The sequence below is a fragment of the Grampus griseus genome, assembly GCF_964374135.1.
Source record: "Grampus griseus genome assembly, chromosome: 8".
Lineage (NCBI taxonomy): Eukaryota > Metazoa > Chordata > Mammalia > Artiodactyla > Delphinidae > Grampus > Grampus griseus.
Genome location: NC_139002.1, coordinates 15,697,416 through 15,714,234, shown reverse-complemented (window position 1 = coordinate 15,714,234; position 16,819 = coordinate 15,697,416). Strand labels below are relative to the sequence as shown.

The 16,819-nt window shown below is 50.3% G+C and overlaps 1 protein-coding gene across 1 annotated transcript in view; it reads right to left on the bottom strand.

The window, feature by feature from the left end:
• DSCAML1 (DS cell adhesion molecule like 1) overlaps positions 1 to 16,819 on the bottom strand; it is a gene marked incomplete at both ends in the record, with an annotated part of 342,843 nt that overhangs the window by 21,425 nt on the left and 304,599 nt on the right. The window contains 3 exons of the mRNA XM_082661172.1: positions 7,424 to 7,579; positions 9,884 to 10,030; positions 13,381 to 13,621. Of these exons, the coding sequence (XP_082517298.1) occupies positions 7,424 to 7,579; positions 9,884 to 10,030; positions 13,381 to 13,621 (544 nt within the window). The remainder of the gene's footprint in view (positions 1 to 7,423; positions 7,580 to 9,883; positions 10,031 to 13,380; positions 13,622 to 16,819) is intronic.

Sequence of the window (16,819 nt, the reverse complement as noted above, 5' to 3'; positions counted from 1 at the left end):
ATCCCAATGACCCTACTAATGAAGCTTGTACTTAGGCCAAACAAATATACAGGTCAATTTGCTTTTTGCCCTGTGAGCTCCTTGAGGCTGGGGACTCTAGAGACTCACAGAGCAGGCCTCCTCCCGAGGGTCAAGGGTCAGTGGTCAGCCAGTGGGTGACTGTGTTTCCTGTCATGTGCTCACGGCACTGCCCTTGGGGGTCTGGCTAGGCCCTTTTCTCTTTCTCTTTAGAATTGGCTGAGAAATCCATCCTAAGTGGATCCAATCTGTATGGATTCTGACCTCCCCTTGCTCCCATGTCTGAGCCTGCCTGGCCTGGCTGGGACCCCAGGGCTCTGCCTGGGAGACTGGAAGCATCCTGTTTGCAGCCCACAGTCTCCTTCTTCATCTTTCCCTTGTATTGTTGTGACTTGCCTTCCCTCCTGGGAGCTTTTATGCTCCTTTGAAGATTGTGATGGTATCCTATTCAACTTATTTTACCTTTCTGAGCCTCAGTTTCCCCATCTATAGGGACATAACAACCACATTAAAGGTCTGTAGTGAGAATTAGTGCTAATTAAAATAATTAGGCACAGTGCCTAACACACAGAAGACACTCAATAGATTGTAACAACTAGTATTTTTGCATTCCCTCCCGTGACTCTCAGCTTTTAGCACCTACTTCAATTTTTTAAATCTAATAAGTGGTCAACAATTCTAGGTTAAATAAAATAATTAAAAATAGCAGCATCATCCGTCCAGGGACCTGAACCCAGAAGCTCACAATCATCCTTAACTCTGTCCTTCTTCACTGCTATAGCCTTGCCATTTACCTCTGTTAGGGGTCTCTGCAGTTTCGGGATGCAAGGGGGTCTATGGATGGCCACTGGGACAATTTGCAGTGTTCAACTTCTCTGTCATTGCATACCTTTTTTTTCTTATCAGTTATTGAGAGAAATATGTTGAAATCTCCCACTACGATTACAGATTTATCTATTTATCCCAACACTACAGGTAGTGCTGTTGGTTTTTGTTTTATATATTTCAAGGTTATTAAGTTCATAAAAATTTAGAACTGCTTTATTTGCCTAGTAAATTAAGTCTTTTACCATAACAAAGTGTCCTTCTAAGAATGAGTTTTTGCCTTAAAGCATACTATGTCTGATATTAATATTCTGGTTTTCTCTTAGTTTTGCATGGTATGTCTATCTTTTTCCATCTTTTCATGCTTAACTTTTCTACACCATTATGTTTTAGATGTCTCCTATAAACAGCACATATTTGGGTTTTGTTTCATTGCTAGCCAATCTGGCAATCTTTATCTTTTAGTTGGAGAATTTAGTCAATTTATCTTTAATGCTATTACTGATATATTTGGGTTTAAATATCCCATCTTACTAAATACTTTCTATTTGTCCCACCTATTGTTTTCTCCTTTGTGCCTTCTTTTGGATTGAGTATTAAAAACACTCTATTTCCCCCTCTCTGTTAGTTTTACAGTCTTTAATTACTTTTAGATTACAATGTGAATCTTTGCCTTACCAAAGTCTAACATTATTAATTGGCACTTTTCTTCTCAGACAATGCAAGGACTTAGAACTTGCATTTACCTTCTCTCAATTTACATGCCACTGTTGTATATTTTAATTCTGTATATATTTTAGATCCCCCTTCAAGACGATGACATGATCACCATTTTACGCAATCAATATCGATTTTGATTTACCCATATGTTCACTGTTAATTGCTCTTCTTTCCTTCCTACATCACTGAGTTTCCACCTGGGATCATTTTCCTTCTAGTGAAAGAATACACTTTAGTATTTCTTCCAGGGCAGGTAGGTTGATGATAAATTCTCTCAGTTTTTTTTTGTCTGAAAATGTCTTTATTTCATCTTAATCTTGAAAAATATTTTTGCTAGGTATAAAAATTACAGATTGATAACTATTTTTTCATACATACTTTAAATATAGCATTGTATTGTTTTCTGGCTTCCATTGTTTCTGATAAGTTAGCTGACAATCTAATTTTTGCTCCTTTGAAGGTAAGTGGCCTTTTTATACTCCAGTTGCTTTTAAGATTTTTCTCTTTGTTTTTTAGCAGCTCTATTATGATAAGCCTAGGTGTGGATTTCTTTAAGTTATTGCCTGTGAGGGTTGTAGAGCTTCGTGCATTTGGGCTTGATGTCTTTCACAGCCTTGAAAAGTTTTCAGACATTTTATCTTCTGCTCCATTCTCTTTCTCCTCTTCTTTGGGATATCTTCTCACATCTTCTATGTCCCTGATATTCAGAATGTGGTCCATGGATCAGCAGCAGTGTCACCTGGGAGCACGTTAGAAATGCAAAATCTCAGGTTCCATCCTAGATCTACTAAATCAGAATCTGAACTTTAACATGATCCCCAAGTGATTTGTATGCACAGTAAAGTTTGAAAATCACTGCTCTATATCTCTTATTGGCTCTTTTATTTTCCATTCTCTTATTTGCTCTTTTATTTTCCATTCATTTGTCTTTATAATGTCAGAAGGTATTATCTTCTGACCTATCTTCCAGTTCACTATTTATCTCTTTAGCTGTGACTAATTTGTTGTTAAACCCATCTAGTGAGTTCTTAATTTCAGTTATTAATAGGTTTTTTTTTATTTTTTATGAGGAGTTAGGGGCTCTGGTTTAATTCTGTTCTGCTCTGTTGCTCCTCCAACACCTGTGTTTTATTAGGTAGAGTTTGTTCTCTTGTATGCTTTTTCTTTTTTTTTTAGATGTTGGGGGTAGGAGTTTATTAATTTATTTTATTTATTTTTGCTGTGTTGCGTCTTCGTTTCTGTGCGAGGGCTTTCTCTAGTTGTGGCAAGCGGGGGCCACTCTTCATCACGGTGCGCGGGCCTCTCACTATCGCGGCCTCTCTTGTTGCGGAGCACAGGCTCCAGACGCGCAGGCTCAGTAGTTGTGGCTCACAGGCCTAGTTGCTCCGTGGCATGTGAGATCCTCCCACACCAGGGCTCAAACCCGTGTCCCCTGCATTAGCAGGCAGATTCTCAACCACTGCGCCACCAGGGAAGCCCTTCAGTTATTAATAGTTTTTATTTCTAGATTTTCCATTTGATAGCTTCCAATACTCTTAAAATTTCAAATTTCAATTGTCAAGAATAATTATTTTAAAGTCCATATTTGATAAAACCTATGTTTGGAACTCTTGTGGACCTGTTTCTTTTGTCTTTTTTTTTTTCTGCTGGCTTTTATTCACATGGTCACCATTATTTTTTACTGTATGCCAGACACATTATTTGCAAAATTGCTTGTGGAAATAATTTGAGGTCTCAGGTGATGTAATCTTCCTAAAGAGAGAATTCATGTTTGCTTCTGACAGGCACCTGCAATCTGGGGCACTAGCAACCTGAGGTCACCTCAATCTAATTTCTAGGACTGAGATGATTTGAGGCTGAGCTACTTTTGGTCCCCCCCCTTTTTTTTTTTTGTGGTACGCAGGCCTCTCACTGCTGTGGCCTCTCCCGTTGTGGAGCACAGGCTCCGGACGCGCAGGCTCAGCGGCCATGGCTCACGGGCCCAGCCACTCCGCGGCATGTGGGATCTTCCTGGACCGGGGCACGAACCCGTGTCCCCTGCATCGGCAGGTGGACTCTCAACCACTGCGCCACCGGGGAAGCCCTTTGTGGTCCACTTTTAATCTTAGAGTTCTACCCTTCATGGTCTCAACTCAAAGTAGGCAGGGGTGGGGGGTGAAGGGGATGGGAGGAGGGTTCACCAGACAGACCCACACACCCTAGCAGGCCCTGGCCTCCAATTAATGTCTTTCTAGTACTGCTTAGTTTCTCAGTCACTGCCTCCAGATTCAGCAAATGCCCCGGAGGGGAAGAGCTGTTCCAAATACCAGGCTCACCTCCTGGGCCTCCATTCTTCCTTGGATCCTGGCCCAGTAACTCTTTACTTTCCTGCCAGCTCTCTGATACCTTGAAGCAAGTATTAAAAAATATTTTATTCATGTTTCCTAGTGTCCCAGCAAGGAGGAGAGTGGGTTTGAGTTACCGCGTCTACCATTCCTGGAAGTGGAACTCCCCTGATATGTTTTCCTAAACGTGTCCGTCCTCCTCCCTTCATCCTCACTGCTGCTGAACTAGCACACACCTTCCTCTTCTCTGTCTAGATGCCCACACGTTCTAAGAGGCCTCTCTGACCCAAGTCCTTAATCCCCCATCCCCTTCCTGCAATCAATCCTCCACGCTTCTACAAGAGTTACCATCCTAACATGCGGCTCTAGTTCAAGCCTCTTCCTCAGTTAAAGACCTTTAAAGTGGTCTAAAATCCAGCCCAACTTTGCACTCCGAGGCCATGTAGCTAGGTCTGGTATTCACAGGGGAGACAAGCGGTAGGCAAGAGGTTTTGTAGCTCGTGAACTGAGTGCAGCCGAGCCAGCCTGAAACCAGGCTCGGACTGAGAGATCTGGACTTAAGAAATGAGCTTGAATTGATATGTTTGCATTTTATCTTTTTATGTATCTTGGCTTTCTCTAAATTTTCTGGTAATTTTTTTCCTTTGGCAAAATGCAAATTCCTGAGGGGGAGTGGTAGTGGTGGGTACAGAGTCACAGAGTCTTCAGATGAGGGTATCTGTCCCATGGCACAGCTGGAATTGGAATGTGGGTCTGTCTGCTTTCCAAGTCAGCTGAGTAACAACTGTAATGACTACCACCTACAAATGGGAGAATCTGGTGGGGCTGGAGCAGCACGGCTGGGGCGGGCATGGCTGTCCACCTACCCCTCTGCTGTCATTCCTTCCTATTCCTTGCAGAGTCTCACTCTTGCTTGGGTCACCCATGCTCCTCCACCCTTCAGAGAAAGCTGTCTCCGTCACCTTCACCAGAGGATTTATCAGGATTAGAGTAAGTCAGCCGTGATAATTCCCTTCTCCTTTCAGTGACTAGCTTCACTAGAGGCACACTGCCCCACTGTGGCTGATGGGAAATGAGCATAAACCTGTTGAGGGGATTTCTGGGAAAGGTTTCTTTTACTCCCAAGAGAGGCCCATAGGAAGAGACTGCTTCTCTCATCCTGAACTCTGTCTTGTCTGGCGTGGTGCCTGGAGCTGCAGCCATCTTGAAGCCAGGGGAGGAACAGCTGACAGGCTGAGGATCGCAGAGCAGAAAGATGGGAACCACTGAGCTAACCAACCCTGGAGCTGCCCTACTCAAGACTTCTTGTTATATATGATAATAAATATGCTTATTGCTAAAATCAACCAAAGGCTTCCTAACCGATACAGGTGGTATGATGGAAAGTATAGAGGCTAGGGAGGCAAGAAAGCCTTGATTTGCCACCCACTGGCTTTGTGACCTTCAGCAAGTTGCCTTAGCTCTCTAGGGCTCCGTTTTCTCATCTCTAAAATGGAAAGAATACCTATGCTATAGGGCTATTGGAAGGTTAAATCATGCTTATGATGGCGCGTCACACACATGTCAAGTTATGACCACTGTTCTGGATGAGACCTCAGCTGACAGCAGGCTCCTTTCAGCTTAGGCTTCCCTCAAGGGCACCTGGGTCCATCAGAAGCAGTCATTTCATTGCCAGCTCTTGGCAGGCATAAAGCAACTACCATTTGCTAGCACTTGACATTTTAGAAAGGATTCTATAGCTATGTTGTTTCTTACAACGTCTAGATGAGGCACTGTCCCCATTTTATCATGAGGAAACTGAGGGTCAGAAAGGTTAAGTGACTTGCCAATAAGTGGCAGGGCTGGGGCGCGCACGGCTGCTGTGTTTGCCAGTGTCCCTTCCACTCGGGGAAGCTGCTGCCTTAGGACCTGGCCCCTGCCTGTGCGTGTCCCTGTGTGTGGCTCTCTAGGCAGCTCAAGGGTAGGGGGTCGACAGCTCCTTGTAGGGAGGGATGGTGCTCTTAGACCTTTGGATACCCTTGTGGGGTCTTGCCTTGGTCAGTTAAACATGTGTAGGTGCTTACATCTCACGCCTTGCATCAGAATAGGACACAAAAAGTCTGGGGGTCTGGGTGGTTAATTTCTAGAGGCCAAGAAGGTGCCAGTGTGTGTGTGTGTGTGTGTGTGTGTGTGTGTGTGTGTGTGTGTGTGTGTGTCCTTGAGGCCCTGAAAGGGGCCAGGCGCTGAGCACCATCTCCGTTCGGTCTCCACACAAGAGCAGGTGGCTCTGCCTGGAGCTGTCCCAGGAAATCTCGATGGGGGGATTAATGACAGGAAAAGTAGGGCGGGCAGGTTGGTAAATATTTAATTGCTCAGAGCTTAAGTGGGGGAGGGGGATGATCTGATGGAAAGGGAGGGGCTTAGGGAGAGTAAGGAGCATTAATCTGTGCTGGTCCGGTCACCAAGTCACCAAGCGCGGGGTTGCACTGGGAACATCTCCATCATCACATTAGAGCCGCTCTCCTTGTAACTCCTCTCACCCCTCCAGCTCCTTCTGCTAAAGTGTCTGGGTAGGGCCTAGACTGTGGGTCTCTGTATCCTTTGAAAAACCCGAGGCTGCGTGGGAAGAAAGCCATGATGGCAACCCTGGCTACCGTTTATTAAGCGCCCAGTGTGCGCAAGGCACTTAACACCAACCGACTCTTCTGCCGATATAGCACCTGGCTCAGAAGGGTTAGAATCAACTCAGTGATGGGGTTCGGGGGCGGTGAGGAAGGGAGTGGAAGACGGGCTTGGAGCTGTGCATGGTCACACACAGCACCTCCTGGATCCGGCAAGGCCCCTGGAGGTGTGCAGCTCCAGCCCAGGCAGGAAGTCTGGCCCTTCTCCCAACCTGACCCCTCCTGGGCTGACTCAGCTCCCAGCCTCCGCCACGTGACTCCATCACTCTCCCCTTGAGGTTTGGCTCCTTATCTCTGTTTTCTTCCGGTTCCGCCCCCACGGAGAAGGGCTTTGAGATCACAGCTCCAAGTGGAAGCACATCCCATTCCCTCCCTGAGAGCCCCCTGCACACCAGCGTCCAGGGCCTGGCCCATTCTGGGGCCTCTGTGGGGTGATCGCCGAGTCTCTAGCCTAGGATATGTGGGGTGATGCTCCCGTTTCCCCCAGTCCCAACCACCTGTACCCAGAGGACACCAGGCTGAACCCTGCAGGGGAGCAGGTGCCATAAAGTATGCTCCTGGGGTGGGGGGGACAGGCTTTATCCGGCCTCTGACCCAGTGCGGCAGGGGGAGGGGGTACGGTGGCTCGTAAGGTTATGCTCGAGTCTCGGAGCACCTCACCACCACTTACAGTAAGCTGTGTTCTCCCAAAGCAGGGCCCCAGTGTCCTCAGAGTCACCCTTCAGCGAACCAAAGGGACAGGAGAAAGGACGGGGCTCTGCTCTCACCCTTCTCCTTGGGTGAGCAGCGGGGCGGCTCGAGGGCAGTGCTCAGCAGCAGGCCCTGGGAGCTGCCACGCGGTCCGAGGCCAGGCCGGGGCTGGAGGAGCGCACTCACCGTCCTCCTTGGTCTGGATGTAGAGCACACTGCTGCGCACGCCGTCCCCGGCCTGGGTATAGGCCAGCACCTGCACGCTGTAGTTGGTGAACTTCTCCATGCCTCGCAGCTCCACCCTCTCCCGCGTGGTGGTGATGTTCTGCATCTCGCCCCACTCTGCCGGACACGAGCAGCCCTTGAGTGCGGTCCAGGCCGGCCAGGCCACGGTCTCCCAGCCGCCGCCCCTCCGCCAGGCTGGGCTCGGGGCCGGCCTGCTCCACTGGGCTCAGACCTTGACTCCGTGGTGGTGGCGACTAGGGGGACCCTCCACCTCAAGTTCATGGGTGCGGATTTGGGGCACTGCTCCTGGACCACATTTCTCCCCAGGTGGCCCAACCAGGGTGAGCGACAAATGCCAGCTGGGCCTTGGCCCCTAGTCAACCTTGCACCAAATTCAGCTTAATACTCCCCCCATAGGACAGTCCCATCTCTCTATCTCTCCAAGCCACATTCCCCTGTCCTCCACCCAAACCTCTCTCCGTGTGAGGGACCCCAGGAGTGACTTGGACCTGGAGGGGAGCCTGGACCAGGCGGCCAGGCAGCAGCTGCTCCTCTTGGCTGCCCGGCCCCTCCTTGGGCTCTCAGTTCTCCCTAGGCAGCGGATCCACGGGGCATGACAGGCTGAGGGTGCCTCCCCTGCACCTGACCACTCCCGGACCAGCGCCCTGAACTCTCGAGAGGATAAGGGGTCAATCCCCGTTACCTTCTCCCCACCACTGAGGACACCCTCCCTGCAAAGAACCCGCACAGAGAACGCGGGCGAGGCCAGTGGAAGGGCCAAGCCTTCCTCGGGCTCAGCGAGGACCTGTCGTCCTGGCTCTCAGCACGTCAAGGAACGTGCTATAGACTCTGAAGAAGGGCTTAGGGAGAGGGTCCCATGGAATGGCCAGGGCCTTAGGAGGAGGAAAGAGACAGACTCCTGAGCTCACGGCCCTACCCCTGGTACAACTGGCTTTTCAGAAAACAGCCCCAGACACCGGCTTGTAGAAGACTAGTGCCGGCAAACCTACCCTGGAGCCTCTCAGGGACCTGGCACAGGCAAAGGCCCGGCAGAGGGCCCGGCCAGGGGTAGGCAGCAGTCGGCCAGATTCCAGAGGGTGAGGACGCCAGGCCCAGCCTGAGGGGACTCCAGGTCGGTGCAGGGGAACCTCAGAGGCCTGAGTGGTGGGACCTTCCTTTTTGGGAAGGTTAGAAACCAGGGTGGACCTGTCTAGGACTAGAGACAGAGAAAGACCCAGGAAGAGGGCGGCATGGCCATCAATCCACGTTGCCTCTGGAGACTAGAGAGGCTGCTGCCTTCCTCACCTAAGGGCTGAGTGGGGAGCCACAGGCTTAGAAAAGTGGAAGCAAATTCTGGAAAATGAGGCCCCATCCCTGGCTCAGCACAGCTGTGTGAGGCCATCTCATCGTATAAGGCCTCGGGAAACCTTCAGGTCTCTGTGTTTTGGGAGGAGATGATGGAGGTGTGGCAGGGAGAGACAACTACTGTCAGCAGGGCTTCTGGGCAGAGCAGAATCCAGGTCGGGAAGGGGAGGGCCGCTGCCACGGAGGGATGACCATGAGCTGGAGTCCCAGGTCCTCCAGGAGGGAAGGGAGGAGCCAGGGGACACGTGGCAAAAGGCTGAGTATCTGGGGAGGCAAACTCATTTCCCTAGTGTGGGATGCTGGGCCTCTGGCTTGCAAGACTGCAGACTTCCTGGTCACTGCAAGGGCTCTGTTACACCAGTGGGCAGGGCCTTGGTGTGTCTGGGGCTACACAAACCTGTCTGGACTACTGCATCCCAGGGGAAGGCAGGCACCTGAAGTGTCGGGCCATTGTTTTGTTTTTTCTCCTTCTGCCATTCCTATCCCCCCAGCTCCGCTGTGCACCCTTCTCCAGGTCCTGGGCGGCTCATCTGCACAGACCACATGCCTCGCTGTCTGTCTGGCTGACGGGTGGCTCTCCCTGGGTTCTGGTGACCCTGCTTCCTCCTCTTGCTCCTTTAGTCCTAGGCGGTGACGGCTTCCTGCTTCTGCTAGTCCCAGGGGCCCTGTCCTCCCTCCAGACTCCTTGGGAAGCAGCGCCTTCATTAAAGTCTCCTCAATTGCCCCGTTTGAGCGCGCCACCTGTCCTGACTGACACAGCCACAAAGTCCCAATATCAACACATTCCATCAGAAAAGCAAATGTGCCTGTCTCACCCCTCAAATCCCTGCCCAACATACTGCTGTCCAGGAGCAGCTGGTGTCCGTCCCCACCAGGGAGATGACTATGTGTACCCCACCCACCCTGGTCCCGGCTCTGACCCCCGGATGACAGGTATGGAGGAGGGGGTGGACTTCCACTCGACATCCCATGGAAGGTGCTCAGCCCTTAGTATGGCTCTCCACCAACCCCGTGCCTCTCGCTCCACAAGCCGGCCACCACTCCCAGCAGACTCACCCCCATCAACGTAGAGTGACCAGAAGATGACCCGATAGCCTTTGAGGACGCCGTTGAGGGTGCTGCGTGGAGGTTCTGACCAGGAGATGACGGCCACGTCGGAAGTTATGGACAGGGCTCGGACGTTCTCGGGGGGCTGGCTGGGCACTGCAGGGGCGGGGGGAGAGTTGAAAGGCCTGGTTAGGAAGGTACAGGACACATCCACGCGCAGGTGGGGCCCTGCTGCCCAGCCAGAGGAACTTTGGGTGACACAAGTGGGAGGCCCTCCTGATTCAACAAGTCGCAAGAGTTTTGGGCTGGTGACCGGGAAGTCAACCCAAGTCTCCTTTCCTGGAGATTTGGGTGAATAGAGATCCTTACAGCTTGGTTCCTGGGCTCTGGGTGGCACGTTCCTGGTTCTGGGTAAACGCTGGGGGAAGAAGGTGATGAACTCCAGGCATGAGCCCCTGGGGATTCACCAGTAGGCACCACAGCCCAGGGAGTCCACGTCCACTGAACGTAACGGAACCTGGAAGACCAAGCCAGTGCTGGAGGGATCTGTAACTGATGCTCTTATCTGATGGCTGCCAGCCCTCTATGTCACCTGAGCTCGGGGTCTGAACCAAGGCCCCGCTCTAGGGACCCTTGTGTCCTCATACCAAGCTGAAGGGAAGGAAAAGAAGAGGATTTGAACCAACCCTGGGGCAAGGGGAGAAGAGGTTCCGCAGACACCTTTAGGACCTCTAGGATCATTACATTTTTGTCCCTTGTCCCTGCCTCTGAAGACACCAAAATGCCTTGGGTGATGGAAAACACTCTCTAAGACCAACTTGGGTGGTCTGCCCTGCCATTAACCCTCTCCATCTGAGATCTACCTTTGAGTTTAACCTAAGTCCCACCCCCTGCAGGCGGCCCTGCTGCACGATGATGATGAGAGACAGTGGTGACACCAGGCCGCAAAGAGCCACGTCGGCGAGTGACAACTTTGGTGGTACTTCCACTGGCTTCTGAGGAGCTGGGGGCAAAGGGAAAGGCCACGTCTGCTTTGCTCTGAGTGGGAGAAAGCAGGCACAGGCTGGATGGAAGGTAATTAGATCCCGTTGCCCCACAAGAGGCAACTCTAATTTTTATGAGCATTTAAATGATAATACATCACCCTAACGATCCTCTTTGAGAATGATTATTGTTTCATATTACTTAGGTGTAAAAATATAAGCACCATGTAATTAGGGACCCAGTGTCATAAACTAATACAGATAGCCCGTTCGAACAAAATGAAGGTAATATAATTATGGAAGAGACACTATTGCTAAAGCAGGGGTCCTTGAATACCCCAGGAGGAGTGCTAATATTGCAAGGAAACGATCAGGATCTGACAGGCTAACGAGGCCCTTAATTAAGTATGAAAAACTGCTGAGCAAATGCTGCTGGAAACTTTCATCCCCTTCTCCTCCTTTGTTTGCAAAAGGACTCCACAGCCCGTGCTGATCTCTCCCTGTTGGTAATCCCAGCACCCAGCCCCCACTGCAGCCCCCCAAAGCAAGGGAGGTGGGGCTCTGATGGAGGCCAAAGGTGGGCCTGGCCTGGCTGTTTTCTGGGATGGCCCCAGTGGACGGAGTTTAGTGTTTGGTCAGGTGTGCTGGGTGGTCTTGGGGCAGCTGTTCCCCCTGGACACGACTTCCCTGAGCATCCTGCATCCACATCACTTGGTCTTGCATCCAGCCCTGCCCCCAAGCAACAGGGTAACAATAGGGTGAAGTAGAAAGAGGGCGAGATTCAGGGTCAGGCCTGGATTTTGACCTGGACTCTTCTTCATTAGACGGGCAATTCTGCGCAGGCTCTTAACCTCCGCGAGCCTTGGCTCCTTTTATGGGTAATGACCTGGCTGTTAACGCTGTGGTTCTCACAGGTGCTCCCTACACCAATGGCATCGGCATCACTTGGGAATTTATTAGAAATGCCCGTTTTGGGCCCCCACCTCAGACCTGCTGAAGCACAACCCTGGGCGAGGGCCCAGCAATCTGTTTACAGCCCTCTGACGTGCGCTCAGGTCTGAGAACCACTGTGTCAGAGCACTGCTTGGGATTGGTACTGATGGTACTAAGAGGCGACAAGCTGACCTTCCTCAGTCCAGCCGGGCCCGTGGCCAGCATCACGAAAGGGAGGGGGACGATGGGGGGCTGGTGAGGCTCCGGGCTGGTGGAGGGGGTTGGGCAGCTGGTGGCCGTGTAGCTCAGGTGCTTCTCTGTACCTCTGTGCATTCTATGCACCTTTCCCTCTCTCTGTGTTCTCCCTTTTCCCCAGGGGCCCAGTGCTCTGGGGCTACTGACACCTGCTCCCTCTCAAAGCCTTGCTTGTGCCCCAGAGCAACTAAATGGAAATCTCTGGGGATGAAGCATCAGGATTTTTAAAACTCCCCAGATAATTCCAATTTGTAGCCACTTAGGTGTTTCTGACCTGATGCATCCTCCCTCCCAAGGATGTCTGCATTTTCAGAGAGAATGAGGCAGGGAGCGGGCAGTGCTTAACAAAAGGATGGAATGCTTAACAAGAGGGTGGAATGCTGGGTATCCTGATGGCCATGGGGTGATGTCATTATGTTACTGGGGCAGTCAGTTCCCTCCCTCTGCTGGGGGCAGGCTCAGACTTAGTGACAGTTTTTAATCTCACATCGTGGTTTTAGGCTGGAGCATCAAGAAGGAAGCTCTGTTTAATCTGCTCTTTGTGGGGCTGTGACCAGCCCGGCTCTATCTCTGGGGGGCATCAAGGGTCACATCTCCTCTCCCTTCCTGGCACAGGCTCAGATACCAGCTGGCTCTTCTCTGTGCTTGGAGAGCAGGCAGGCTCCTGCTGCCTTCTAACCCTCTCTCCCCCGTGAAACCGGGCCCCTTAATTCACTCATCAGAGTTGGAGTGCTCTCCAGTCCTCAAAGAATTCAGTTTTAAAAATCGGAACCTAAATCCTCTGTCCATGGACCTTGGGATATCGTACCTCCACAGTCTCATCTCAGGTCCCTAAAACAGATGGTGGACAGATTCCAGCCCAGAAGTACAAAGGTAACGTGGCTCCTGCCCTTTTTCCAACCTGGAGGATGTAAGGGAGGAGAAACAGGACCCAGAGTACAGAGGAAAGAGCTTGGGGACAAAGATGGGTGAGGGGCCAGAATGAGGAAGGAGGAAAAGGTAGAGGGAGAAGCACGGACGGAGAGTCAGGCAGGTGCACAGACAGGCGCTCAGACAGGCCAATAGATCAATAGAGAGACCGATGGGCACAGCATTAGCAAGCGATGGATAGAGAGCCAGCCAATGGATGGAGAGGCCCGGAGTGCTAAATGGACCAAGCATCCCTCGAGGACCCAATGGGTGAGAGGAGATGGAGGGATCCAGGGAGACTGTGTGGACCACAGGACCATGACGGGGCTCAGGAGGAGGGAAGGGCCCCGAGCCCTCCCTGGCAGCCCTGGCTCTGCCCACAGCTGAGATCTGTACCCGCTCGCTACCCTTTACTGGTGCCCTCACCATCCTCCAGGGTGGTGGCATTGATCTCGCTGGATGAGGGCCCCGTGCCAGCCCGATTGAAGGCCTGGACCACCACCCCATATTGGGCGAACTTCTTGAGGTTGTCCAGGGTGTAGACCTCGCTGTCTCCAGTGGCCTTCATCTCCACGATGCTGTACTGCCCATTGCTGCCAGGGCTGTTCTCTCTGTAGCCGATCTGGTAGCCCCGGATGACGCCGTTCTGCAGCTCCTTCTTGGGTGCCTGTGAGTATGGGGTGGGGTGGGGAGGAGACAGACACAGTGACATTCTTAGAGGATGCTCTTTTTTTAAAAAATAAATTATTTATTTATTATTTATTTTTGGCTGCATCGGGTCTTCGTTGCTGCCTGTGGGCTTTCTCTAGTTGTGGCGAGTGAGGGCTACTCTTCGTTGCGGTGCGCGGGCTTCTCATTGCAGTGGCTTCTCTTGTTGCGGAGCATGGGCTCTAGGTGCGCGGGCTCAGTAGTTGTGGCTCGCAGGCTCCAGAGCGCAGGCTCAGTAGTTGTGGCACACGGGCTTAGTTGCTCCGTGGCATGTGGGATCCTCCCGGACCAGGGCTCGAACCCGTGTCCCCTGCATTGGCAGGCGGACTCTCAACCACTGCGCCACCAGGGAAGCCCTGAGAAGATGCTCTTAAAACCAAAGTCGGATCATGTCACTCCCTTGCTTCCAAGCCTTCAAAGGCTCCCATATCACCCAGAGTCAAGGCCAATGTCCCTACAATGGCTACAAAACCCTACATGATCTGACCCCACCCCCATGCCTCTTGGACCCGTCTCCTCTCCCCCATGCTTCCTATGCTCCTGCACACACCTCTCTGCTGTTCACACCAGGCACACTCCCATCCAGGGGAACACTCTTTCCTTGGATATCTACATGGCTCGCCTCCTCAACATTGCGGTGTCCTTGCTGAAATGCCGCCTTCTCAATGAGGCCTTCCTTAAGCTCTTCGTGTAAGAGTGCTCCCTGCCTTCCGTTTAGTGCTCCTTACCTTTCTTCCTGGTTTTATTTTTCTGCATGGCAGTAGTGTCATCTGACGTTCCATATAGTTTACTTATGTCTTTGACTATCTGTCCCCATTGGGATGTAAGTGCCGTGGGGATGAGGAGTGTTGCCTATTTTGTTCTCAGAGTCTAGAATGGTGCCTGGCATGTAACAGGCCTTCAATACATATTTATTGAATAAATGAATGGGTGAATGAATGAATGAATAGGGATATCATTTGGCATGGGCTCAGGGGCCCGGGAGAAATGCAACAGCAGACAGAACGTAACCCGATGGAGAGGGAGGTAGGTAATTAGTTTGAATAAAAAGAGAGAGTCCCGGGCTTCCCTGGTGGCGCAGTGGTTGAGAGTCCGCCTGCTGATGCGGGGGACACGGGTTCGTGCCCCGGTCCGGGAAGATCCCACATGCCGCGGAGCGGCTAAGCCCATGAGCCATGGCCGCTGAGCCTGTGCGTCCAGAGCCTGTGCTCAGCAATGGGAGAGGCCACAACAGTGAGAGGCCCGCGTACTGCAAAAAAAAAAAAGAGAGAGAGAGTCCCAAGATACCACTTCACACCCACTAGAATGGCTATTATTAAAAAATGAAAAATCACAACTGTTGGTGAGGATGTGGAGAAACTGGAACCCCTGGGCGTTGCTGGTGGGAATGTAAAATGGTGCAGCCGCTGTGGAAAGCGGTTTGGCAGTTCCTCGAAAAGTTAAACATAGAATTACCCTAAGATCCAGCAATTCCACTTCTGAGTATATACACAGAAGAATTGAAAGCAGGGATTTGAAGAGGTATTTCCACACCCATATGCATAGCTGCATTCTTTACAACAGCCAAAAGGTGGAAGCAACCCAAGTGTGCACAGATCAATGAATGGATAAACAGAATGTGGTCTATACATGCAATGGAATTATTCAGCCTTAAAAAGGAACGCAATTCTGATATATGCTACAGCATAGATGAACCTTGAAAATACGTTAAGTGAAATAAGCCAGACACAAAAGGACAAATATCGTATGATGCTTCTCTGAGGTACCTAGAACACGCAAATTTAGAGACACAGAAAGTAGAATAGAGGTTACTAGGGGCTGAGGATGGCTGGGTGGGGAGTTAACGTCTAATGGGCACAGAGTTTCTGTTTGGGATCATGAAAAAGTTCTGGAGATGGACAGTGGTGACAGTTGCTCAACACCGTAAATGTACTTAACGCCACTGACTTCTAACACATGAACATGGTTAAAATGTTCAGTTTTATGTAAATACAATGGTATGTATATTTTACCACAAGTTAAAAAAAAAAAGAGTCCTTGACTCTGGTGTAGGCCCAGCTCCTGTTGGAGCTGGTTTGCCCTTGACATCCTGGCCAATGGCTGGGGAGTGTTGAGAGCTGAGGCCTGAAGCCAGCTCCTGGATGGAGGGACAGAGATGGGCGAGGACAGGCCGGTGACAAGGGGGCACTTCGGAGCTCTGCCTGGGCCAGCTGGAATGAAGGGCTGATCCCAGCTGGCCAGGCAAAGGGAGAAAACTCCACTGGCATCAGCCTGGAGGGTGGAAAACATACGGTCACCCCCAGCTTGAACCTTGATACCCAACTAGCCATACACACAGGTGTTCTGAGAGAGAACGCATCAACAGGTAAACACTCACCAACACAGACATTCTCATACACGATCTCACACACACACACACACATGCTGGATCCCAATATCCCTTCACATCCAGACCCATCAAAGCAAACATCCCAGTCCACACCTACCCGTGGCCAGAAACATTTAGACCCACTAATAGAAACTGGCTCTTTTAATGTGGGGTCTGCCCGTCTATATACTGAGAGAGAGCACACACCCCAGGGCATACAAAAACAGCTTGAATCAGGGCTTTAAAGACAATGCAGTTAATTTAAAGGCCCACGTTTTATTGTACTAAAAAATAGTACAATATTATTTTAATTATTTTAAATAATAATAATTATTTTAATAGTACTACTATTTAATAGTACTTAATATTATTATTTAATAGTACTTAATATTATTAATAGTACTTAATAGTACAACAATTAAGTTAGTAAAACAGCCCGTTTTTTAAAATTCAATGAATGTTTAAAATGAACTGCATTTTTAAGCTCACTGTTAATGCAATAAAATGAAGTTTTTAATTTAACATAATTGTTTTGAACTCATTAACTAGGTGTGCGTGTATTTAATTCACTTGACTTTTTGTTAATGCCTGAATAACGTTTCTCTCTGTACTTGGGCAGTCCTGTTTGCTAGTTTGCAAGGGGGCAAATTTCTGAATTTGGGTTCGTATCTATACACTCACACATTCAGACAGACATCTATTATAGACACAAATATATCTGCAAGGTGTCCTTGTTTTCGCACTGACATATACTCTCCTATTACATACCCACGTCCGTATCGAAACACA